This window comes from Heteronotia binoei, chromosome 6 (assembly GCF_032191835.1).
Source record: "Heteronotia binoei isolate CCM8104 ecotype False Entrance Well chromosome 6, APGP_CSIRO_Hbin_v1, whole genome shotgun sequence".
Taxonomy (NCBI): domain Eukaryota; kingdom Metazoa; phylum Chordata; class Lepidosauria; order Squamata; family Gekkonidae; genus Heteronotia; species Heteronotia binoei.
Window position 1 is genome coordinate 35,729,071 of NC_083228.1, and position 26,831 is coordinate 35,755,901.

General features: G+C 43.4%; 1 protein-coding gene across 1 annotated transcript in view; it reads right to left on the minus strand.

The window, feature by feature from the left end:
* PRKG1 (protein kinase cGMP-dependent 1) overlaps window positions 1-26,831 on the minus strand; it is a 1,148,292-nt gene that overhangs the window by 1,079,112 nt on the left and 42,349 nt on the right. Inside the window, exons 2-3 of the mRNA XM_060241248.1 lie at window positions 16,295-16,419; window positions 7,927-8,313 (exon numbers count right to left, since the gene is read on the minus strand). Of these exons, the coding sequence (XP_060097231.1) occupies window positions 7,927-8,192 (266 nt within the window). The 5' untranslated portion in view covers window positions 8,193-8,313; window positions 16,295-16,419. The remainder of the gene's footprint in view (window positions 1-7,926; window positions 8,314-16,294; window positions 16,420-26,831) is intronic.

Sequence of the window (26,831 nt, forward strand, 5' to 3'; positions counted from 1 at the left end):
TTTATTACCATATGTTACCAATAAAATTGTTTGAAACCAAACACTGCTATTAAATGCTTTTGCATCTTTTTGCATTACACTGTTCGTGTGGGTTCAAAGTGAGTGCTTATGATTTTGCTGGGGCCAATGTCCCCTATCTCATTACATATACTTAACCCATTTGCACTGTATTTTAATATATTATTTTTTCCTAATGGCAAACTAGAATGTTTATAATGTATAGAATGATGTTTAGAATATATGTCACATATTAAAAAGTGAATTAGGTTGACAAGAACATCACTAGGAAATACATATTCTTTTGTTTTACCTAGACTTGTAGCAAGAGAAATTAACAGGCAACTTTTATTACCTTTCATTGGTTTCTCACTCAAATGCTATCCAAACCAAATGGTCTCCCAAGTTATTACACTATTTTGCCGTTTGATCCTAACTTTTGTATCAGTTTACACTCTTAACCCACCAGCTATATGTATTTCAGCCCACTGTACCCCATGCCCTCGTCTGAAGAAGTATGAATGCATATGAAAGCTTACATTCTGAATAAAACTTTGTTGGTCTTAAAAGTACTACTTGACTCCTATTTTGTTCTACTGCTTCAGACCAACACGGTTGCCCACCTGGATCTATTGACATTCACAATGACAACTATTTTGAGTACATGCCTCTCTAACTACATGTGTATCAGAAGAATGATGATAAAGGAGTAATGAGAACTTATCTTAGTGTGTCACATAAGGACCAGGGACTTGGCGGGGGGGGGGGGCATCCAGTTGCAGCCATCTTATGGCTACCCATGAGGATTTCAAGGCAAAAGACATTCAGAGATGATTTGCCATTGTCTTCCCCTGGACTACCTTCATGGTCTCCCATCCAAATAATGACCAGGGCCAACCCTGCTGATTTTCTGAGATCTGATGAGATCAGGCTAGCCTGGGCTATCCAGACCAGACCAGGGATACCTCAGTTCAGATCTCCATTTAGCCATAAAAACCCACTTGATAGTCTTGGGCATCATATTCTCTCTCAGCCTAACCTACCTTGCAAAGTTATTTTAAGGGAGTAGGAGGAAGAGACAGGTGTGCTGCCATGGAGGGAAGGATTAAAATGTGATGATTGCCAAGCTAAATGATGGGTTACAAGTATTGTGCTGCTAAAGGAATGTTGGCATGCCCCAATAAATACATCTAAAGTAATCTTGCAGTTAAAGCCTTACAATGCATCTTGCCACAGTGAAGGCTGCATGATTTACTGCTCTTTCCTCTTCTGTTTTGATAGCTCTCTGAACTGAATGTGACTGGACCAATGTCTCTCCTGACGTCAGAGCTGGGCCTGCCACTAGGCAATTACCTAGGGCGCCAGCCTTCTGGGAGCATCAAATTGGACTTATTGTGTCTTTCTGTTAGTTACTGCTTTAAAGTCGCCTCCTTTCAGAACATACCTTCTGAAAATAATGGCTCATGTAGGTGGGGTCCTACAAGGACATCTGAAGACCCTTTCGCTTTTCTGTACAGAAAAGTACAGTGTACCTTCGATTTTAATGCACAAAGAAATTGCTTTGCTGTCAGACATTTGGAAAAAGCACACAGAATAACTGTGAAAATAGTGTATAGTACATTTGTACAATATGAAAAGATAAAGAGATTATGTTCTTTTAAATTTAGATGGAGAATACACTATATATGCATAAATAAAGTCAATAATGACTTGGTGAACCAGTACTTTTACTGGTTCATAAGAATGAGGGGAAATCTCATACTTTTTCACGAACAAAAGAATATTTTTTCCATACAGCACACGTTTGATCTTTTGAATTTAGTGCCTCATCATGTGATAACACCCAGTGTATAACAGTAAAAAGAACTAATTCAAGAACAGACAACTTGTCCAGCACATGTAGTGAAACCCAAAATGTATCATCATGAGTCTGACAGTTGCAAATAATCGTCATATTTTAGTTGCATATCTCACATAATCTGCATGGCATTTCCATTAACGTGATGGATCCTAAACTACATTTGTAGGCAAAATATATTTTATTCTCTGTCTTACTCTGATAACAGCATGAAACAAGAACCATGCCTTAAAAACCTTGCAATACGGAATCAAAAACACTCCAACAGCTAAAAAGCAATGAATACCAGTCTTCCCTATTTGCTTCCTTTCCAACCGTTTAAACATTTTTTTTGATTTTACATTCACACTTCTCTGCAGTCCTGAAGTCAAACCAGGAATCTCAACAAGAGTTTTGAAAACATAAAGCTGTCTGATATACTGAGCCAAACCACTGTTCTATCATGGTTAGTACTGTCTACTCAGATTGGTCATAGTTCTCCGGTGCATGATGAAATCTTTCCTTAACCACTATGGGAGTGCCCAGGATTAAATTTAGGCCCTTCAGTGCACAAAACAGATGCCCTGCCACTAAGCCACCATCCCAACCTAAACCTGGATGCTTCTATTACTAATTTTGACCAACTAATAAAAGACATAAATATCAATGGCTATCAAAGCACAGTTGGTTTGCATCAATATGTCCTCTGTACCTTGATTACTCTCTACTTACTTATACCTGAATATAAGAACTGGCGTCACTGAAAACAGCAGGCTTAGAAAGTTCTGTCTGTCGCGTTTTATTTTTGTAATTGTTCTTTCAGACATGCTCATAATTATTCGATATTGCAAATGATGAACATGCAAGCATGAATTAATCTTAATATCGCGAGGCTGTATAGTCTCACACTGTTCAGGTCTCCAAATATTTGATTGCCGAAAGCTGATAAATAGTTAAATAGGACTGAAAATGATATTTCTGTGTCCCGTATACTGAGAGCATCAGTTTGATCCAGGAAGGCTGTTTGTAGAACAGCTTCAACAAGGAAGTATTTCGTTTTATTTCAGAAGCAATTTCTATGAAGTTGAGATCATGAAAACTGAGGAAGTCCCGCTATTTGAGCACCTGTCCCTGAACCATAAATGGAAAAGTTAGCATCTCTTCCAGCACTTTATATGGGCACTTGTGATATGGACCAAATGTCAGATCCAATCCTATTATTGGATTCAGATGCCATGTTAAAGTTTTCAAATAATCTGGCCAATCTGTACTATGCATTGCCCGCGGGCCTCCAAATTATTCAGCAATACATTTGAGCGCAGAGTAGGGAGGGGGCTATTTCAATAATTTAATCACATCTTTTAAAAATACCATGAACTTTCCATGTCAAGTCTGGTCTCACTCTTTAGGAACAGAAATATTCCCAGAAGCATTTCATATAAACAGCACCAACCTGCAAATCTTGACAATGCAACACAAAGTTATTGATTTATATATTTGTTTTGCTATACAAAAAAGTGCTTTGCATTTATATCATTTAATATGGGCAGCTGTATAAATCTGTTGAAATAACCAGTCTTGTGGTACCTTAAAGATGAGCTAATATATCCAGAGCTCCCTTTGTCCAATACGAGTCCGACCTCATTTGCAAATGCTACAATGTGTTTAAAGAGTTCACAGCATTATCTCAGAAATCAGAGATCTCATTTTCGTAAAAGTCGTGCTCGCATATTGCAGGAAGTAGTTCTGGGGGAGGGAAAGCATTTTCTGAAAGTGACATGCTGCTGGGATACATGACTTTTTGTGTCCCGTTCCAACTTTTAATTGGAAATATTTGTTATATATTTATGTGGCAATTAGAGAGGTCCAGGTGGCACAGCTTCCCTAAGACTACCCTTAAAGAGGATACTATAACTTGAGCAGCTGTCATTCTTCATAATACTTCAGGCTATGTATTCTACTGCATGCACTCAATAGATTTGCCCCAGCACTATGTGTTAGTATTATTTATATCAACTTTTAAGCAAAGGACCTAGGAAAATACCCTCCCAGTCTTGCTGAAGAATGCTTATTCGTTTTATTTACTTCAGGGGCCCCACAGAATTCTCAAACAGGCATATTTAAGATTCCAGCAATAGTTTTCATTGCATGTAGCAATAAATACATAACTTCATAAGTCGGATAGTCATGCTGCTCATAGGAAGAAAGCGGATGGGGAGAAAGCTGACTGAAGTATTGTTATTAAAGACATTCTGTTCCTTTAAATTTTCTGGTGCATCTCTCCCACCCTCAATTCCAACCATTACTATCTCCATATATTACGCTTGTCATAACTCCCCGCTCCAGTGAGTCAGTGTGCTGAAAATAAACTTCATAGCTTCTACTCGAAAGTCCAAATGGTGAACAAAAAAAAAGTTACCCTCTGTCCTAGTGCAAACCACAAAGAGGAGGAAGTTGGGACTGAATGCTAGAGGAAAAATATGTGCTCCCAACATCTGATTGAACAGATAATTCTATCTCTGTGAGCTGAGACTTGCTCTCCGTTCGCACTGTAGTTTCCCACTTTGAGAATGAGCGGAGGGGGTGGGAGGAGAGTGTGGCATCGACTGCCTTGCTAAACCTCTTTCAAAGACGTTTTCCAGTGGGAATATCAGGCACATGGAACCCCTCACTTCAAATCCTATATTTACAAAGCCGGCATGATTTTAATGCAAGACTTACAGTGGTCTCTTTCAAGCAACTCTCCTTTTTAGACTTTCAAAATTCAAAAAATAACACCAGTCATTAAAGCAGAGTTTATTTTTAAAAAAGCCACCAAAAGGTGAAATGTTAGCTAAATAGTCAGTGCATCCATTTTGCAGAAAAGCCTCTAATGAACTGCATGTGTTAAAGAGGCAGACAATCCCACCCCCACCCCCAAAATTCCAGTAGTTTTGAGAGAGGAGGAAGACACCAGAAGCAGAAATAACCTAAGGAACAGCACCAAACCCACAGACACACATATTCAGGCCACAGTTGACACAGTGAGGAAGCCAATTTTTAATCATACCCTTCTGGCTTCCTTGTATGGGATCTGTCTGTAACACAGTTTTATAGATACGGTTTGGGTTCACCGGGAGACTGCACTGCTCCTGTCCCTTCTTCCCAAAGTAACAACTCTTCAGTGTTCCTCATTCAACTGACCTCATCCTCTTCTATGCCCTCCTCTCCCCCACCCACTCCCAAAATTGGCTCTCCTTCCATTTAAGCAGCTGAAGAAAAATTGTACTTTCAGTTTTACTGATAGGTTTCGTTTAAGAAACATTTCTTTCAGGGTTTAGTGATGCCAAAAACAGCATGACCTTTAGCTTGATTATTTTGCTTTAAACCCTTTTAAAAGGCCCCCTGGTTGGATAATACTTTTTACCTTTTTTAATATTAAAAGTGCTTACAACAACCATGGTACATTCTCTTCCTCGTTCTTCCCATTTTCTCTGATGCATCCAGAACTGCCTCCTCCAAGATGGCGCTACTATGATATAGGTGCCAACTAAAAACAAAATAGGCTCTTCTCCCCTTCAGACAAATTGTTTTGTGTGCAAATCTAGCACAATTCATATAGTTAATTCATCTGATTAATCATCTAAATTCTGGGAAGACAGAGATACTAGGAGACATACTTACTAATGACAGTTAAATATAAAGCTACACAGGGCTTTTTTTTTAGCAGGAACATACAGGAATGCAATCCTGACTGTCTTGGCATTAGGGGATGTGGCCTAATATACAAATAAGCTTCTGCTGGATTTTTTTGTAGAAATCACCATGCTAAACAATGATGATTTCAGGGGGTGTGGCCTAATATGAAAATGAGTTCCTGCTGGTCTTTTTCTACAAAAGAAGGTCCTGAGACTACATATATAGCTGCCAACCTCCAAGTAGGGCTGAAGATCTCCTGGAATTACAGTGTAACTATAGAGGTCAGTTCCACAGGAGAAAGTGGCTGTTCTGGAGGTTAGACCCCAATGGTTTTTATTTATTTATTTATTTAAATCATTCATTTGTACCTTGCCTTCCTCTGTCATGGAGACCCAAAGAGGCTGCTCTCCTCCATTTTATCCCCACAACAACCCTGTGAGTTGGCTTAGGCTGAGACAATGTGACTAGCCCAAGGTCACCAAGCAGGATTCCATGGCACAAATGGGGATTCAAACCATTTTCCAAGACACTAGTCCGACACTCTTAACCACTACATCACATTGGTTCAATTAGACTCCACTTAAGCCCTTCCCTGAACCCTGCCCTCCTCATGCTCCACCCTCAAATCTCTAGAAAATTTCCTAGTCTTGTATTGCTAACCCATTATTACACTAGCAATGTGCTATAGCAGTAGTTCACAACTAGATTTTCCTGCACGGACCAGACAATCCAATAATGAATTACTACTACAGTGTAACAGCGGCACAATGTCAAATGATGGGTGGCTGCTGCCACACTGAGGAGCAGGATCATGCCATCGCTACCACCACCATGATCACTGAGGGCAGCAAGGGGAAACCAACCACAACTCTCCTCTAAGCCACTTGTGGCTATAAAAGGTAAAGAACTGATTTGAGTTTCTCAACTACAAGGGCTGCCAGCTTGTCCAGGCCTGGGAGCAATGGCACTCCCTGGCCTTTGCCACCATGGGAACCACAGATCAACTTTTCCCCAGAGAGGCACAGTAAGGCAAACATGGGCACATAAAGGGACCCGTAGCTACTCAGGGGCCACTTGAAAACAGCTTAGAGGTACTTCTTCTATAGCAGCAGCCAAGGTAAAAATCTGTCCACAAGCAGAGTACAGCCTATGCAGAGAGAGAGAAAACTTTTCTACAAACTTTTCTCTGGAGTTTGAAAAAAAAAAAAAAAAAACAGTCGGGGCGGGAAACCTCTCTCGACCTTTTACACGCCTGACGTGCCTGGCACTTCTCTCTCTCATCAGCACTGCCCCCCCCCCCCCCCAATACACAAACAAAGTCCGATCGTTCAAAGTAGGCTGGGAAGAAAGAGATGATGATGATCCAGGAGGAGAAGGCGGGGCGGGGGACTTGTGGTAGGGAGGGAAAGAGCAAGAGACGCAGTTTAATGGGATATTCAATATCCTGCAACATGCATTTCGAGCTCTGCACTTCCAGCGACTTAAAAGCTCATAATGCGCACTGCACTTCCTCTTGCTGATGTCCACAGGGGGTTTAATGCTGGGGCCGATCGATGGGGCTTCTCTGGTGTCCGGGACTTTTTTTTTTTTCTCCTCCTGGCCAAAAAAGCAGTCGCCGCCGCCAGACTGGGGAAGGAGGGGCTGAAGCAGGCGGGATGGTGGGAGGTGGAGGAGGGAGGGAAGAGGAGGGCTTTGGGCTTCTCGCAGCCTCTCCCGTCGGGCTTTTGAACCCTGGGCTGTCTCTCCTGCTCCTTCCCACCCCCCATCCCAAACCCTCAAGATTTCCCACTCTACATCTCCCCCCCACCACCACCACCTTCCTGTAGTGGGAAGCAGCAGCTTCTAAGGGCAAAAGGAGGAAGGGCAAAGCGACTTCGCCTGTTGAGACTGAGCATGCCCGCCCGTCCAGGCATGCTCCACAAAAATAGTAGGGCAGCTAAAACTGCCAGATGATGGTAACCGAGAGGTTCCGCACCCCGCAAGCGGCGACCGGGGGCGGGGGGAACGGAGGGCGCACAAAAGAGCCTCCAGAACTCCTGCAGGAACTTTGCAAACCTTTGGAAGGGCGCGATGTGTGGATCGAACCTCTCAGGAGGTTGGTGGTTGGAGACCTCCCCCCCCCCCTTCCCTGACCCTTCAGTGCAGCTCTAAGTCGGCACGTGATGGGCTGGGTCGAAGGATCCGTTTCCCCTTCGCCTGGTCCTCCTTGGAGAACTTGACCCCCTAACCCGGGCTGGTGGTTGCGTGCCTTGGGGGGGAGGGGTTCCACACATACCCACACGCCTTCACCCCGGGCATGCCCCCAGCTCCGCCGCAGCTCGAAGGAGCCTTGGACTGCCTGAGATCCCGGGGTGCAAGAGATGACACATCAACGCGCACCCCTCCCCACTCCGGCGCCCCGATCCCGCTCCTACCTTTCGGATTTGGTGAATTTGCGAAACGCCTGCCTGAGGTCGTGGAAGGAGCGATAGGTCTGGGGCTCGGCGGAGATGCCCTGCGCCCGGGTGGTGCGCGGTCCGATGTGGGTGGTGGGCGCGGGCAGCACCGACTGACACTTGTGCAGCTTCCTCTTCAGCTCCTGGATCTCCTCGTCCTTCTCCGACAGGCGCTTCTCCAGCTCTTTAATGCGCTCATCCTTCAGCAGCAAGAGCTTGGCAAAGTCCCCTTCCAGCTCGCTCATGTTTCCCACCAGCCCTCTCCTCTTCCAACTTTGTTATCCCGGAGGAGCAGCCGCGGGAAGCGAAGGAGCAGCGGCGGCGGCGGCAGCAGCGACCCGGGCGAGCGCGGAGTGAATGGAGCCTCTAAGAGAGAGAGAGAGGGAGAGAGAGAGAGAGGAGGGGAAAAAAGTAAGTCGGAGAGGCAGTGGGGAGAGATCTGCTGTCACTAATGGGTGGTGGTGAGCGGCTTCTTCGATCCACTTACTGCTGAATGGGCTGTAAATGGAGGCAGGCGGGATGGAGGAGGCTGAGATCACTGGAGGGACTGAGAGGTTGAGTGCTAATCTCTGAGCCTCTCTCGGGACCCGGTGATTATCTTTCATTGAGAAAGCAATTAGAGCCACCCTCCCTGCTGCTCCTGCCCTTGATACTGATGGCATTCGTGGTGGGGAGGAGAAGTTGGGGTAGAGGCAACCCTGCCGCTTCCCCCCCCCCACTCCACCCCCACCCCCCAAACTCCTGAACCACTTCACACCAACAAGGGCACTCCCTCCGTCACAGGGACACCACATCCCTTCCCTGCGCTGAGCGGTACGGGGAGGGGGGGGATCTTTTGCCACTTTTCGAGATGTGATCCCTGAAATAGTAACAACAGCCATGTGGTCTTAAGGGTGACGCAGTTCCGGTAACCAGAACCTAAGATTTTGGATGTGGTGGTGGTGGGGTGTTAAAATTAGATGACCTTCATCCAAAATTGGCCAATAACCCTCAAAGATCAATGCTTCCCTTCTCCTGGCATCTCTGCAGCACAAGCGTTCCAAGCATTTCATGCACTCTCAGTAACTGCTACAAACAACAGCCTGGCAGTGTAAGCCAGTGTTATCTGCAATGGAAGGATGAACACTGGCCATTTGCCTAGCTGAAGAACGGAAGAGCAGCCCTGTTGGATCAAGCTGACGCTCCAGCATCTCCTTTCCAAGAGTTATGAAATGCTATTCCCTGGAGGTCTAGAAGGAAACCTACAATTAGGCCATGAAAACAATATGACTCCAGGATCTGTTACAGGATCTCTGAACATGGAAGTTCCATTGCCATGGATGCATGGACACATGAAGCCACCTTAGACTACTCATCTATATTGTCTACTCTGATGAGCAGCAAGGTCTCAGGCAGGACCAGTCCTAGACTGTCTGTCACGCCAGGCAAGGCTCACTTCTGGCGCGCCCCTTCCCCCGCACTGATAACATCACCAAGTCACATGGAGGTGCCCAGTTCGGCACCCCCAGAAAGCCAGCACCCTAGACAATTGCCTAGTTTGCCTAGTGGCAGGGCTGGCCCTGGCCTCAGGCATTTCCAGGGTCTTTACATTGCCTGATCTTTTTAACTGGACATGCTGGGGGCTGAACCCAGAACCTTCTGCATCCAAAGCAGATGCTTTCCTACTGAGCTACAGCTGCTCCCCTAGTTATTGTTAGATCCATGTTCCATGAATTTGTCCAACTATCTTTGAAGAAGGGTTGGTTTGATGCCCTGTCCTTCATTACTCAAAGGAGTCTTGGAGTGGCTTCCCTTCCCTTCCTCTCCTCACAGTAGATCCCATGTGAGGTAGGTGGGACTGAGAGAGAGCTATGATTGACCCAAGGTCACCTAGCTGGCTCCATGTGGAGGAGTGGGAAATCAAATCCAGTTCTCTAGATTAAGAGTCTGCTGCTCTTAACCACTGCACCAAACTGGCTCTCTCTAAAGCCCTCTGAGCATGTGGCAGTGAGTTCCATAAGTTAACTACATGTGTGAAATGTTGCTTCTTCGTAACTTCCAAATTTACAGCCAGTCCTTCGTGTGTGTGATTCCAAGCTCCCTCCACACCCAGTTAGTAATCCATAAGTAAACTTAAAAGCCCCCACCCAAATCTTTACCTTGTAAGAAAGAAGCTTCAACCAAGTGGTTTCTTGTTCTATGCTTTTTCACTTCCATTCTGATGTAGGGTAAGAAGAGTTACAAATACAGCCACCCAGTAGATTGAGTACGAAGGCATTACAATACTGGCAGTTTCATTTTCCAACTTTGTCACTAATTCAGCATTGAGTTTTTTTCTTTCATTGTCATTGCCCACAAAGTTGATGCTTCCATCTGGCGTCCACATCACTCCAAACTTTCTTGGCCATTCAGAGCCTATTCACACTGATACGGAGTTTTTGCCACAGTGCACATGACTTTACAGTTACAGCGTGTGTCACTTCTGCAGTTCAGTCTCATTTGCTATTGTGACATGATTCTGTGCCATTTGGAGAGATCTTTCTGGAGTTCTTCAGTCTGCTTTGGATTTTGTCATCCTGAATAATTTTTGGCAATGTCCACTTGGCAACTTCACTGCTCGCTGCAAACCCCAAAATCATTTATGAATTGTAAAGCTGCTGTTTCCTCCCTAGCTCTGCTTCTGCTTCCTGTTCTTTAAGCACCTGAGATCATTAGTGACTTTATGGCTGAGGTGGCATTTGAATCAAGGACTTGCCAGCTCACACAATCAGCCACTGCTGTACACTAATCCTTGAACATATGAACATATGAAGCTGCCTTATACTGAATCAGACCCTTGGTCCATCAAGTCAGTATTGTCTTCTCAGACTGGCAGCGGCTCTCCAGGGTCTCAAGCTGAGGTTTTCCACAACTATTTGCCTAGACCCTTTTTTGGAGATGCCGGGGATTGAACCTGGGACCTTCTGCTTCCCAAGCAGATGCTCTACCACTGAGCCACCGTCCCTCCTTGTTTCAAATAGCCAAGGACTGACCTTTGTGTGGATCAAAAAACCCACAGAATGAGTCCTATCCTGACTGCAACATATACTTCTCCAATTTCTGGGCAAACCCCAAGGTTTGCACAAAAATCTGAATTACATAAAACAAAGATGTTAACCCCCTGCCAACAGAAGAGCAAGATTCAAAGCCAGTCGCACCTTGAAGACCAACAAGATTTCCATGATGCAATCTTTCGAGAGCCAAAGCTCCCTTCATCCCTGGAAATATGGTTCGTCTTTAAGGTGCCACTGGGCTGGAAGCTTGCTCTTTGACAGCAAACGCATCCACTCACCTGAAACTCCTTGCCAAGAGGCATCTGAAAAAACATGGTTCAGGCAACCCAGAATGGAGCCAGGGAAAGGAGCTAGTGAAGGACAGAGAGTGAAACAACAGCTGGTGGGGGGAGGGTTTGGTGGGGAGGGGGGAATGATAGGACAGAGTCAAGAGTGGGTATATAAAGAAGGAAACATTGTATAAAGTGCGCAAAGTATTTTTAAAGTATTTTAAAGGTTACAACAATAGTATTACAATATTTTAAACATTAAAAACTACAACAATAATATTATGCAAAAACTTATTCTAAAGTTAATATATTATCAGAAACCATCAACAGTATGTACTGAAGTAACGGTATAGATACAAATGGATACATGAACAAGAATGAGTATCAGTTTCATCCAAAAATTAATATCTGAAGAAATCCATTCAGACGAAAGGCTCAAATATTATTTCATCAGGAGAAGAATTTGATTTAGGATTCATGAGGTTCCTGGGTTCATAAGCTCCTTTCAGACATTTTCCTCAGTGAAATATACAAGTCAGAAGTAATATTCAAAGTTACTATCCTATAAGCATTACAAACATCCTATTTAAAGGAAGATAACATCCAGAAATGCCACTAAACGTTAGTTAAGCCAGGGCACCATTACACAGCTTCCAAAGCATTACTCATATTCCATCCTTCCAAGGTCAGTAAAATGAGTACCTGGCTTGCTGGGGGTAAAGTGTAGATGACTGAGGAAGGCAATGGCAAACCACCCCATAACAAAAAGTCTGCCAAGAAAACATTGTGATGTGGCATCACCCCATGGGTCAGTAATGACTCAGTGCTTGCACAGGGGACTACCCTTACCTCTTTATAGCCTCAGAGCTCAAGCAGGGAGGAAGGAAGAAAACCAGACCAGGAGCAGGTATGTAATTTCTACTACTCTGTGAGTCCTCACCGGTCCCTCTCTTGTAAGCTCTTTATTACCAACCACCTAGGGCTAGGCATAATTCTGTTGCTCTAATTTCTAGTACTACAAGCATCACTACAATGAGCCATGATTAACATAGCACAGGATAGCGGAATATAACTCTATAGATCCAAGCAGGGGCAAAATGGCCATTTAACCACTGGATAATATCCCCTTGGGCCATTGCCCCTGAGGGCCATTGGCAACCAGAAGCAAACCAAGCTTCTGTTGCTTAGCCAGAACCAATTCAACTGGGACCATGAGTAGCACTGACTCACCTATTATGTCCTCCCATGCTGAGATCTAGCATCCTGGCAACCAGAAGCAAACCAAGCTTCTGTTGCTTAGCCAGAACCAATTCAACTGGGACCATGAGTAGCACTGACTCACCTATTATGTCCTCCCATGCTGAGATCTAGCATCCTGGCAACCAGAAGCAAACCAAGCTTCTGTTGCTTAGCCAGAACCAATTCAACTGGGGCCATGAGTAGCACTGACTCACCTATTATGTCCTCCCATGCTGAGATCTAGCATCCATTGCTGTTGGCTGGGTCTGAGTTGAGTGGTTCCTCTCTGGCAGTGCTAATCATCTTGGCTTTCTCCTACGCTGTTTTATTTTTGCAATCCATTACCAGCTCTGAGCACCTCTGGCATTGTTTTACCAGCTGTAGCCACTCCTGGAAATCTTGCCATAGCTGACCTTGCTCTAGGAACATTTAGACTTGATTACTATAACTCATTCATGTGGTGCTGCCTGCAAAATGTCTCTGGAAACTTCTGGTTTAGCACACAGTGGCTGGGTTGATCATTGGATCCCATCATATTGCACAGAATACACCATTTTAACTTGGCTGCCCGTTTGTTTCTGGACACAGATTAAAGGCTAGTCTGATCAGAAAGGCTTTTGAGTGTCAAAGGTTTTTGTTTTTAAAAAAAGGTAAGACAATATGGCCACTCCACCCCCCCATTCCTTATGTAATAATTGTAATTGATCTGGGCCAGTTTGAGTTGCTGTCACTGTTGATTCTTTAGTGTCATTTTGTAAAGGCACGCAAGTTGTACACAGATAAAACTGACAAAAGTGTTAGACTAGAGTCTGGGAAACCCAGGCTCAAATCTCCAACCAGAAAGTTGATTGGGTGATCTTGAGCCAATCACTCATCTTCAGCCTAGTCTACTTAACAGGGTTATTGTGAAGCTAAAATAGAGAATGGGAGAACAATTTGCATCTATCTGAGTTCTTCCTAAGAAAGGGAAGGTAAAAATGATAACCAGGTATTCAGATGGAACCAGCAAGCAATTTCTCATTTCCAGTGGGGAGGGGGTTGCTTTTCCTCTTTCTTGCTGTTCACTCTCTGACAGCTGTAATGCTACTCCTGGCCTGAATTTAGCTTTCTTTTCAGTTTGTACTCTCTTGGTGGTTTTAGTTATTTATAGATTTCATTGCATTGTTTTATTGATTGTTTGCAAGCTGCCTTGGATCCCATGTTGAGAGAAAGGTGACACAGATTTTTTTAAAGAAAACTTTAAATAAACGGTATTCACAGTAACAGACATAAAATATTGCTTCCAAATTGCTGAGTGTGAAAGCTCTGCTGCAGTTCTATGTTAATTCACTGAAAGCTAACAAATAGCTTGACGTTATCCATAATTCCTCAGAAAAATTCAATGAGTCATGCTTCCAGGTGTACGTAGAACTGAAAAGCGGCATCTTAATACACACAAACAATAATCCCGAGTATGTTTTACTAAAAGTAATGTCCACTGAAATCTTGGCACCATCTCATAGATTTACAGCTAATCCCTTAAACTGTAGACACATCCCATTTCAACTACTTGTGTTTTTCCACTGTATGTGCAATGGCCACTTCAGCCTACTTTGGTCCTCTGATAACCCACTGTAGAATCCATACACTGCTTTGTTAGGTTGAGCATGCATTCAACATGACATGAAAGGAAGCTATGTTCCTAGAGACTGTTCTCTACTAATGTCTCTACTGCTTTTAACTAATGTATTTATTGTTTTAATGATAAAATTATGTATGAATTTTTTTGTTTCACTGTTGTACATTGCCTTGAGCCCTGCCTCACAGAGGAAGGTGGTCTACAAACCAAAGTTAATAAATAAGTTCTCACACATGTTTTATACTAATATTGTTATTAGTATAAAACAACAGTTTTATTTTATAAAGCCAGTTTGTTGTAGTGGTTAAGTGTGCAGACTCTTATCTGGGAGAACCAGGTTTGATTCCCCACTGCTGGAATGGCCTTGGGCTTGCAGGAGATGTCCTTGAAAGGGCAGCCTCTGGGAGAGTTCTCTCAGCCCTGCCCACCTCACAGGGTGTCTGTTGTGGGGGGAGAAGATATAGAAGATTGTAAGCCACTCTGAGTCTCTGATTCAGATAGAAAGGCGGGGTATAAATCTGCAGTCGTTAACATATGGTTATGACTTTCACAGCAAGGTCAGCTCCTACCCCTGTGTGCCCAAGTAAAGTAAATTATTAGTATTTTACGGATTTGCGTTTGGGACTCGAGACTGTTTCAGCATGCATGTACAGCAATGAGATTTACAGCTGAACATGTGGATGAACAACTTCCAGTGAAAGGTGTTATGGCTCAGGTGATGCCAGATGAGAGGAGAGCTCTGTGATGCTTGCTTTCTGGTGGCTCCTCAGAAGTAGAAGTCATCACTTGATGCTTGCAGCCAGCCAAATGATGAAAATGCAACGTTCTCTTGAGCAAAATCTCTGGTTATAAACCACACCTTTAAATACACGATGGACTGTGACTTTTTGTTGGTTGCTCTTTTTTTTTGTCCTCATACATCTAACATATAGGAATACTGAGCTACTGGATTGTTGTTTTCCTCAGTATCAAACTATCCATAGCATCAAATGAACGCCTAGAGGCACTGAGATTGCACAGGAATTATCTTTGTTGATTTGCTGGGATGCCTTTGAAATCCCAGCTTGTTAAAAAAAAAATCAGCAAAGTTATAGCACTGTTTTCTTTGTACTTTTTAATGTTTGTGTGTTGTAAAAATAAATACTTTTTTCCAGTGAAGAGTGCTCTAAATAGCACTAAAAAAAGATTTTAATTTTAAGCCATGCCTGATCTTTTTTTTTTTTTTTAAAGAATGCACTTGAAAACGTTGAACCAAAGTATCATGATCCAATTAGGCAGAAAGTTAACACATTTAAAATAAAGCTAATTAAGTTTCATCAGCAAATTATAAAGGCATCTCATAATAACAATTTACAACTGGTATGGTGTTTTGAGAATATTATTTTTGTACAGTTGTGGTGATAGTATTGCCAATCAGTCAGTCATATAAATGATTTATTTTTCATAAGTCCCCAAATCTAGCAAATTGCTATGCTACTACTTTTAACACCCACTTGCAAAACTTGCAGCCTAGATGGAGTACTGAATTTGTCCACCAGACACAGAGAAAGTCCTGCTTCAGGCATGTGAGACTCAAAGTTGGTTGTCTTGTTCAGGGCCTTTTTTTTTTTTGGGGGGGGGGGTTAGAAAAAGCCCAGCATGAACTCATTTGCCTATTAGGCCATACCTCCTGATTCCAAGTTAGCTGGAACTGCATTCCTGTGCATCCCTGCTCAAAAAAAGCCCTGGGCTGCAATCACACACACAAAATAATGCACTTTCAATCCACTTTTAGTGCATTTTCTAATTGAATTTTGCCAGTTCACACAATAAAATCCAATTGGAAAGTGCATTGGAAGTGGATTTAAAGTGCATTATTTAGCGTCTGTGATCGCAGCCCTGGTTTTGTTTCACTGGTAGCATACGATCTGAAAGACTTTGATGAGTGGGACCCTGCATCAGTCTACCCACAGTGTATGGAGCTGTGGATTGGCTAACAGGATTAGCAGTGTTAGTTTTCATAGTGCTGATCATTATGCTGGATAACAACATGAGTCCAGATAACCACTTTCTAGTAGCTATCTGCTCAACCAACTGGAGAAGTTGGAAGCTTGGCCTGGTCTAGACAGGCAGCATAAAGGGGGGAGGGGACAGTATTAAGCAGGGATGCTGAAATCTTTGTGTCAAACATGTTCAGCAGGCAAACATACCTTTTTTGACAGCTGTGATCAGTTACAAGTTGCATTTCAGATCTAGCTTCCGAGCAGCCTTGCAGCTGTGCAACAGCTGTGGTGGTGCAGTTTCACTGCCTCCTGTCTTGCAGTCATTTTGGTACCTGCAAAAGTAGATGAAATCAGTTTTGTCTAGGGTCATGGAAAGCAATTAACTCAGATCAGGTAATACATGCCAGGGATGCTAAACAGAGACTTCTGGGAGGCTATGTGAAAATGCATGTGTTTAAATAGCTGATCAGACTGGCTGTCATTAATATAGCAAACACAGACAAACAAGATTTTTTTAAAAAACATAATTTTTTATAGGATTGACAATTTTGGTTCAATTAGCAGTGGGTGAAGGGGTTCATATTCACTAAATTGGATCCAGACTAAGTTTTCCAATGGCAGAATAGAACTTTCCTGCCTCCCCTCCCCACCCCACCCCCCACTGCAGCATCCTGATCCCCACAAAATTTATTTATTATTTATTTATTTATTTAGTAGACTTATATCCCGCCCTTCTCACCGAAGTGTCTCAGGGCGGCTCACAGCATAGTGATTCATACAATTCGATTTAAAACATTTACAAATACAATTAAAACCATAATTAATAAAACAAAGATAAGATAAAATCAGCGGTCTATAAAAGCATTTTGTTCCATCCAGAGGTGTTCTCATTATCAGTTAGGTGTTATAGGCCTGCCAGAAGAGGGCTGTCTTACAGGCCCTGCGGAACTGCCCTAGGGCCCGCAGGGCCCGTACCTCCTCCGGCAGCTGGTTCCACCAATGGGGTGCCGCTATTGAGAAGGCCCGATCCCTGGTGGATTTTAGGCGGGCCTCCTTTGGCCCAGGGACTACCAACAGGTTTTGTGAACCCGAGCGTAGTACTCTCTGGGGAACGTGTGGGGAGAGACGGTCCCTAAGGTAGACAGGTCCTAGGCCATATAGGCCATAATGCTGCTCCGGGGAGACAGGGAACCCGGAGGAATGACATGAGTGGAGTTTGCAATGGGATGAAGGAATAAGTGAAAATTGCCAATTTACTCTGGATCCAACCCACTGTGTGGAAAGTACCCCAGTGAACATACTTGAACTTGGGTTTTTTTTTTCTGGGGAATGTGGCAGAATGGAATACCAGAACCTCTTAATGGAAACAAAATTCTCAAAAAATGTTGACAAATTCCTGAGGAGCACCCATGTGTTTCTCCTTCGTTTCCCTCTTGAGAGTTCTGGCACCTCTTTTTCCAGAAAGAAAGCCCTGCTAGAACTGTTCTCAAGCAACCCAAACTGCCCACAAAACAATTAGCTACCTGTTTATAGCAGGCAAGCAGAACGTGAACAGAACTGAGTTTTGCTCAAGAAATCCAGGGTTGGTTGACTCTACCACTTCAGACTGCACGGAAACAATTACCAGTTTCAAAGATCCCTTCAAACTTTTGTGTACGTGGAAAACTAGCACAGAATGCCAAGGGCTCATCTACGAAACTTTCCTCTAATATGCTGTTGTTGTTTTTTAATCTGCAGGGTTTTTTAAGAAGAGGGAGGCATATATCTCCCCTTTACAATCTAAAAAGGTACTGTCCATTCAACCACCAATTGATGCTGTGTGAGTCAACTAGGCCCTTGAGTGCAAAGGTTTTGTACAAAACGCTTTGGGATGGGGCTGATGTCTCTTTCCTGACTAATTTATTACCTAAGGAATCCTGGGAACTGTAGTTCTCAATGAGACACTAGAACTGTCTTGACATAATGTTCAATACTTTGACCAAACTTTCAAGATTCTTTTGTGAGAAGTGTGACAATTCATCTGGAAAGTCAAATCTGGAGTGTAGACACACTATGCACTGTGCTGCTTCTAGTCTTCATGTGATTCCTGTAAATGCATACTTAATGCTCCAATGATCATGACTTAATCTTTGGTTTGGGTTGGGGTTTTTTTTAAATGCATTGGTTTAACTATTCACCACATATATTTGCTTCCTGGCACCAGGTTTGTAGATTTGCTTAAACCAATCGAACCCCAAGCACAAATACTGCAGACTATAGGGAGCGGTAAGCAGTTGAAGGCAGTTGTGGGGAGCAATGGGGATGGGTGGAGATGGCATAAGCACTTCCCTCATAGTGCAAATCTCACAAAATACAATAGTCTACCAGAAATTCTGATCCAGAATCAATGGGGTCTTATTTCTAATTACTCTCTTCCATATATGCAAGACGTACTTAAATGTATGCCAGCAAGATTACTGATGAAGATTATGGATGGGATTCTACCAGTTCTTTCACTAGCAGGAAAAGGAGGAAGGACCTCTTGATTCATTCCCTTACTTGCTGGAGCCCCATCTTACATGTCGGTCTTGTACACAAAGGTGCCACAATCCTCAGCATAGCATTTTGAGGAGTCAGAAGGGGCTCTCCTCTCCTCTCTAGTGCCAGCTGATTCAGCTGCATGTTATTTTCACACTATTTTTGAAGGAACTTGGATTGGCCATGTAGAATGAGCTCTCAGAACAGCACCAGATTTGTGGCCAAAACGCCCCAGCCATGGGTGGTGAAAACATCAAAGCCCTGTCTGAAGGAAACAGGGAGGGGAAAGAGCAAGGTCAAAAGCTGCAGAGAAAGGAGTTACTGTGCTCTTTAACAAGCATGGCTGGCAACAACCTGTTAGTGGAGTTAGTCTAACTGCAGCGGTAGAAAAGAGTCCAATAGCACCTTCCTTTTCCCTTCTCCTTGTGTCCTCCCCATTCCCCTTTGCAATTGCCTGACCATTGCCCCTCCATGTGGAATTTCATAGAATTGTTGTATTTATATTGTATTTTATTGTATCATCTTTATTCTACTTGTATGTTAGTTTAGAGATTTTTTAATAAATTGCATTTTATGGTTTGATGTTACCTACTCTGAGCCAGTTTTGGGGACAGTGGGCTATAAATAAATAAATAAAGAGTAACATAATTTGTGATAGAGTATGAGTTTTGTGAGTCATTGCTCACTTCTTCAGATACATCCAAGTAGGCAGCCGTGTTGGTCTGAAGTAGGAGAACAAAATAGGAGTCAATTGCACCTTTAAAACCAACTTCATTTTATTCATAACATAAGCTTTCATGTGCATGCACACTTCTTCAGATGAGGAATGAGGTACAGTAAGAGCCACACATAGCTGGTGGGGTTTGGAATAGTGGTACAAAGTTAAAAATCCAATGGCAGAATAGTAAAATTAACAAATTCAGAAAACTTTTGATCTGGGTTGCATTAGCGTGAGAAACCATAAAACTAACATGTCAGAATGTGAGAATGCCTGTTAATTATTCTATTGCTAATAAACCTGGATCAAAAAGAGGGCATTTCTTTTCCAGAAGTTTTTCCTGTCCAACTAATTTACCTTTTAACATGTAACATAAATATATACATCACTCCAGTTTGCGATTAGGAAAAAATACATTAAAATATAGTGGAAGATGGGTTTAGTATATGTAATGAGATAAACAGCCAATATCCCTTGTTTGAGTATGTCAATACAAAAGCATTATTCTGATACACTATCCTAAAAGAGAAATACATTTGAATACTGTGGATATATCACCCAACTTGGTGAAAGTGAGTTTAGCATATGTAATGAGATAAAAAAAACCAAAACAACATCTCTGTTCAGTCCTGGGAAGGTGTTTGTTCCAAGTTTCATAATAGTTTGCAATTCAGCAATTCCCCTCTCCATTCTGTTCTTGAAGTTCTGAGAGTGGGTTTAGCATCTGTAATGAGACAAAAAAACAATATCCCTGTTCAGTCCTGGGTGTCATGAGCCCTGAAGAGGAGGAGCTGGAAGGGTTAACAGACCTGGAAGAGTTGTCAGCCAGTTCCTCAGCTGAACATACAGCAGCTGGCCCATCAATCACTCTCCAGGCACCAGTGTCAGCTGTTATCTTCTCCAAGCTCTCCTCCCATCTCAAGAGTTCGAAGCAGGCTCCGGAAAGAACTTTCAGAGCAAAGACATGAGGCATGCCAAGGCTTCAGATCTCTCAGCCGAGTTCTAGCAGAGTCACTGCCACCCAGGGAGCAGGCTGATTGAGACTCCCATATAGCTCCCACCCAGGACCTCGTAACCTTGTGGAAGCAACAAGTCTATTCTCTGGCTTGCATCCACGCTCCTCCTTGATTTCTGATCCTGACCTGCTTGATTTCCTTGACACCCTGACCTTTTGGCTTTTGGACATTGACTTCTGATTCCCGTTTGTGATTCTGCATTGGTGACTTGGTTCCTGCTTGACTTTCTGGACTTTGACCTTGGACGGGCTTTGGACTCCTGCCTGCCTGCACCCCTGAGAATGTGACACTGGGGAGGTGTTTGTTCCAAGTTTCATAATAAATTGTTATTCAGCAATTTCTCTCTCCATTCTGTTCTTGAAGTTCCTTTGCAGTAAAACAGCTACTTTGAGGTCACCCATTGAATGCTTTGGAAGGTTAAAGTGTTCCCCCACAGGTTTCTCAGTTCTGTAATTCCTGATGTCAGATTTGTGTCCTTTGGTGGAGGGTTTATCCTGTTTGCCTATGTAGAGAACAGAAGGGCATTGTTGGCATTTAATGGTATATATAATGTTGGAAGATGAGCAAGTGAATGAGCCTGAGATGGTCTAGTTAATGCTGTTAGGTCCAGTGATTGTGTTGTCTGGATGTATGTGGCAGCAAAGTTGGCACTTGGGTTTATTGCAAGCTCTGGTACCAGCGTCCATCCTCAGATGAGATGTCGTATTGTGGGTGAGGAGTTGAGATTAGGGGGCTGTCTGTGTGCAAGAAAAGGTTTAACCCCCTGCACTTTTGAAAGAGAGCTGTCACTATTCAATAGAGGTTGTAAGTTGTTGATAATACGTTGAACTGTTTTCAGTTGAGAGTTGTGTGTGACCACTAGTGGAGTTTTGTTATTGTCTTTTTTGGGTTTGTCTTGTAACAGATTTTCTCTGGGTATCATTCTGGCTTTGTTAATCTTTTTCCTGATTCATCAGGTGGGTACTTTAGTTCCAAAAAGGTTTGTTGTAGATCCCTCAGGTGAGAATCTCTGTCAGCAGAATTGGAGCAAATGCGGCTGTAGCATAGAGCCTGGCTGTATACAATGGATTGTTTGGTATGTTTGGGATGGTAGCTGGAGGCATGCAGGTATGTTTGTCGGTCAGTAGGTTTCCAGTATAAGGTAGTGTCTATGCATCCATTGTGTATTTTAACAGTGGTGTCCAGAAAATGTATTTCTTGTGTAGACTGGTTCATTGTCAGGTTGATGGTGGGGGGGAAGTCACTGAATGCCTGGTGAAATGTATCCAGGGCTTCTTTACCATGTGCCCAGACCATAAAAATGTCATAAATGTAATGCAGGTATAAGGTAGATAGGAGTGGGTGGGAGTCTAGGAAGCATTGAATAAAATGAGTACCTAGCTTCGTGCATGCACAAGAAAGCTTATGTTCTGAATAAAACTAAGTTGGTCTTAAAGGTGCAATTGACTCCTGTTTTGTTCTTCAGATACAGCTATCCATGACTACTTACCTCTCAAGGGCTTTTTTCATAGAAAAAGCTCAGCAGGAACTCATTTGCATATTAGGCCACACACCCCTGATGCCAAGCCAGCTGGAACTGTGTTCCTGTGTGCTCCTGCTCAAAAAAAACCCTGCCTCTCTGTATATGCCCAAGCACAAACACTTCAGACTATAGGGAGAGGCAAACAGTTGAAGGCAGAGTGGTAAACTGCAGTACTGCATTCCAAACTCTTGACACAGCCTGAGTTCAATCCCAGCAGAAGCTAGGTTCAAGTAGCCAGCTCAAGGTTGACTCAGCCTTCCATCCTTCTGAGGTCAGTAAAATGAGTACCCAGCTTGGTGGGGGTAAAGCGTAGATGACTGCAGAAGGCAATGGCAAACCACCCCTTAAAAAGTCTGCCATGAAAACATCATGATGCGACACCACCCCAGAGTCGGAAACGACTGGTGCTTGCACAGGGGACTACCTTTGTACATCACATCTAATCCAGTCACACCTTCTATTGTCATTTGCCTGCTAATGTGATTTAGTATCTGAAATTCCTCTACTTTCTAATATCTAAGGTTCACATTCTAGCTGAAGAAGTGAGCAGTGACTAATGAAAGCTTATACCTCACCACAGATTTTCTTAGTCTGTATGATGCTACTGAACTCTTACTCTTTTTTACTATCTGTAACCCAGACAGCCCAAAACTGGGAGATTGAGGGAAGCAGTCCTTCCCCCCTGGAGTCACCAAAAAAGGCTAACAGCCCTGTCCACCTTCAGGAAGGAACTTCTTCCCATGAGAGAAGACCATCCTACCCTGGATCACTGGGGCACTAATAGCCTAGAACTGAAGATGATCTTGTGAAAAATACATGGAATTTGTCTTCAGCAATGAGTTGCGTGTGGTGGTATAACCAACAGGCACACTCCATCACAGCATATTACTGGGAATACTTTTAGGAAGTGCATGGGAGAATGAAGTTTAATCCTATCATTCCTTCCACAGATGCTCACTAGACTTGAACAACTATGGACAATAGTAAGACCTGAGAAGAAATTGCCTACAGAATAAATAATACTTTAAAAATACATGCTTGGTTACAAAATTGGTGTGCCAAGTTGAATTCAGGTTCTTTAAAAACAATATAATTGGTCATTCAGAAGTTTCTTTTCATTGAATGCTTTAATTAACTGAAAAAAGTTTGAAAATCTGTACCGTCTGAAAAATTGTTGCCTAGAATTATTCTTTAGGTGGCTTTCTCAGCTGAGGGTCAACTGTCTTGGGACAGAGGGGGAGCCAGTTAAGGGGAGAATCAGCCAGTGCTGAGATCCATTATGGTAGAGTTGTTAGAGCACAGGACTACAGCTGAGGAGACCTAGGTTCAAACCCGCACTCAACCATGAAGCTCATGGATGATCTTATTTATTTTATTTAGAAAAAAAATTGTGCCACCTTTCCATGCAATTGGAGTTCCTAAGGCTGCAAACATGAGAATATTAAAACATTTTTAAAAAGTTACAATTATAAAATGTCAATAAAACTCATAAATATACAACACAAGAACCACTGAGAAGAGTTAATAATCATTACTGGAGATATTTGCCATTTTAGTCTTTATTGTTATTCTGTAATTTTAGATTTTATATATTTTAATTGGTTTTAACCGTTGATTGCCTTTTATGATGTAACTCACCCTGAGCCTGTTCTATATAGGGGAAGGGCAGGCTAAAAATTGAATAAAATAAATAAATATAAATAAATAAATATGTCAAATGAAACAAAGAAAGTCTTCACCTGCTGGCAGAAGACATCAAGAGAGAGAAACAGATGAATCTCTCTGGGGTTAGAGTTCCAGAGTTTTGATGCCACAACAGAGAAAGTTCTTTCTCAGGTTGTCACCCATCTAACTTAGAAGGCAAGAGCAACTGAAGCAGGGCCTCCAGAAGTAACTGGAGTGTATGGGTAGGTCCTTACAGGAGAACAAGGTCCTTAAGGTATGTTGGTCCCAGGCCCTGCAGAGCTTTAAAGGTCAATATCAGCACCTTAAATTGAACTGGAAGCAAACTTGGAAGCCTATGTAGATGGGAAAAGACTGAAGTGATATGGTTTCTGTGAGCAACTCAAGTCAACACTGCACCTACAACATTCTGTGCCAATTGACAATCTTCAAGAAGAGCCCCACATAGAGTGCACTGCAGTAGTCTAATCTAGATGTTAGTAGGGCATGCACTCACAGGGGCAAGAGCTTTCCTGCCCTGAAAGGGCTGCAGCTGGCTCAGCAGCTAAAGCTGTTGAAAAGCAACCCTGGCCACTGTTGCTACCTGGGTCCAAGCTATGAACCTGTTTTTTCAAAGGGAGTACAACCCCATCTGGAACAGGAGATAAACCAAGTCCATGGGTCAGACCTTCCCTTCATCAGTAGCACACCTCCATTTTGTTGGGATTAAGTTTCAGCTTGCTAGCCCTCATCCATTCCAAAACTGCTTCCAGGCACCTGTTCACAGTTTACACAGCCTCCCTGGGATCTGCCAGCAGTGTGAAATAGAGGTGAAGGATGTCTGTGTATTCATGGCAATTCTTGAGCCAGTCACTATCTCACAGCCAAACCTACCTCATAAGGTTGTTTCCCAGGAAGCAAGAACTTCTTTCCATATGTCACTGTGTGCCAGCTATAAACCTCAGGCTGTCAGCTACTGGCTTTTCCCCCACTTAAGATAGTCTGCCTAGGATCAGCTAGAGCCCATGCCTTTTCCATTGTAGTTCCTGCACAGTGGAACAGGATCCCTGAAGAAGTGAGAAATTTTCAAGAGGCGCTGCAGGGCCATTTTATTTGCCAGGACTTTTAATGGGTTACAGACCACAGGTATCTTTCGGGGGAGTGGGTTATTTAGGACTTTGTGTGTTTTAAAATGCTAATTAAATTTATGTTGCCTTGAGCCACAAGGAAAGGTGGGATATAAATTAATTAGATAAACCCCTCCATCCTGCCCTTGTCTTTTACTCTGCAGGTGATTTCTGTGCCTCTACACGTTCACATTCACATGATCACAACAGGGTTTGGGGACACACATTTGCAGAGATTATGTGTGCTTCTGCCTTTAGTGGAGGGAGGGAGTCTGGCTGGGTAATTTGAGAGGTCTCAGGCTCAGGCAATTGCCAAAAACAAAGTGGGGAGAAGGCAGGAGACTTATTTAAAGAAAGTTCAAGATGCTATTTAAGGAGTGATTATTTAAAAAAAAATTCTTCTCATGGGAAAATGAAAGAATCATTTCTAAAATGTTATGTTGGGACATTTATATCTATTTACCTATCCAGGGAAAACAGCTTATTCGTTGGCTGCAAGGATCAACCCCTTCAGTTCTTAAATATTTTAAACTCAGTTCTAAATGTCTCAAAATATTGAGGATGATCCAGCCACAAGTTAAACGCATTTAAGCTCTGTACATTTCAACCAAAGAATTAAGCGTGTGTTCAGCTGTTCTCTGACTGTGAAAGAGGAAGGTGAGGCAAATCTCAATTTCACCAAATTTAATTAATTCTTTTTTAAAAGCTATTTTAAATGTTGCTTACAAGACACCACTGAAGATTTTTTTAAAGAAATAAATAAAAGGAAAACAGCGCCCTCTTGTGAGGAAAACTAGCTTGCTCTGGCCCTGAGGAAGCGTTAAAAGTGTAAGTGCAGTCCCAGAACGCAAGCCTAAAATGAAACTTGATGAAAGGTATTTGACATTGTAGTGATCTAAACTACTTTTGTGCTAGGTTGTTTTTAGCTATATAAGCCTGCCTGCTAGTTTAAGGGATATTTGGGGAGCAATAGCAAATGAAAAGCAAGCTGTTTTTTCAGGGGATATGATGGAAGGGACTCTGTCATATTTAATAATAATAGCAATAAATCCATATTACACCAGGGCTAAGTTAAGAACAAACACAGGTCTGTGTTCCGAGTTGCTTAGAACCTAATTGTTCAAGGAAGGAAAAACAGGAGGGGAGGGGAGGTGGAAAAAGCAAAGTCAGAAGAAGAATATGCGCAAGTGAAGCTGTATGTACTCAAGCTTAAACTCGTAATGAGGTAAGTCAAAAATCTAATGGAAAAGAGAGCCAGTCTAATGCAGTGTTCTGAGTGTTGAACTGGGATCTCGAAGGTATGGATTTAAATCCCCACTCTGCCATGGAAACTCTCTGAGTGACCTTGAGCCGGTCTCTCATTCTCTCTTAGCATAACTTCCTGTTAAAAAGTTAAAATGGAGAATTATGAACTTGAATTCCTTGGAGGCATAAAATGTACTAGGTAGAAAAGTTGGATATTGAGAAGAGATCTGAAGGAAGAGGGGAAATATCAAGACCTGTTGTTATTTTAGGACTTACATGGCATAATTTCTCATTGCAAATTGCCCCTCAGGGAAAGTTAGGGTTGCCAAGTCCAACCCCAGAAATATCTGGGGACTTTGGGGGTGGAGCCAGGAGACACTGGGGTGGAGCTAGGGGGGAGGGGGGAAACGGCGCCAGGGAGCGTGGCGAGCCGCCCCACAGCTGAGCCCATCTTGGAGGAGCAGCCACAGCGAGCAGAGAAGAGGCGGCAGCGGCGTGGCGGCCTCGCCCGCTCTGCCTCTGGGGTGGAAGCGGAGGGGGGGTGGAGGCGGGCCGGGGGCATGGCGAGCCACAAGTCCGGGTCCTAGAAGGGCCCGGCTTCGCGGCTCGCCATGCTCCTGGCCTGCCTCACCCTCCCCTTCTCTGGTTTTGCCTGTGCTGCTCTTGGCTGCTCCGAGATGGGCTCAGCCTGGGCCCATCTCGGAGGAGCAGCTGCGGTGGACAGGGAGGGGGCGGCAGCAGCGCGGCGCGGCGGCCTCGCCCGCTCCAGGATCGGGTGGCTCGCCATGCTCCCCTGCGCCGTTCCCCCCCCCCCGCTTCCGGTTTTTTGGGGAGCGGGGGAAGAGGGTGGAAATCCTGGGGTCCCCCGCCAGGGCGGGAGGGTTGGGAAGCCTAGGGAAAGTAGCAGCAAATGGGCATTCCAGGAGAGAGTTATGGA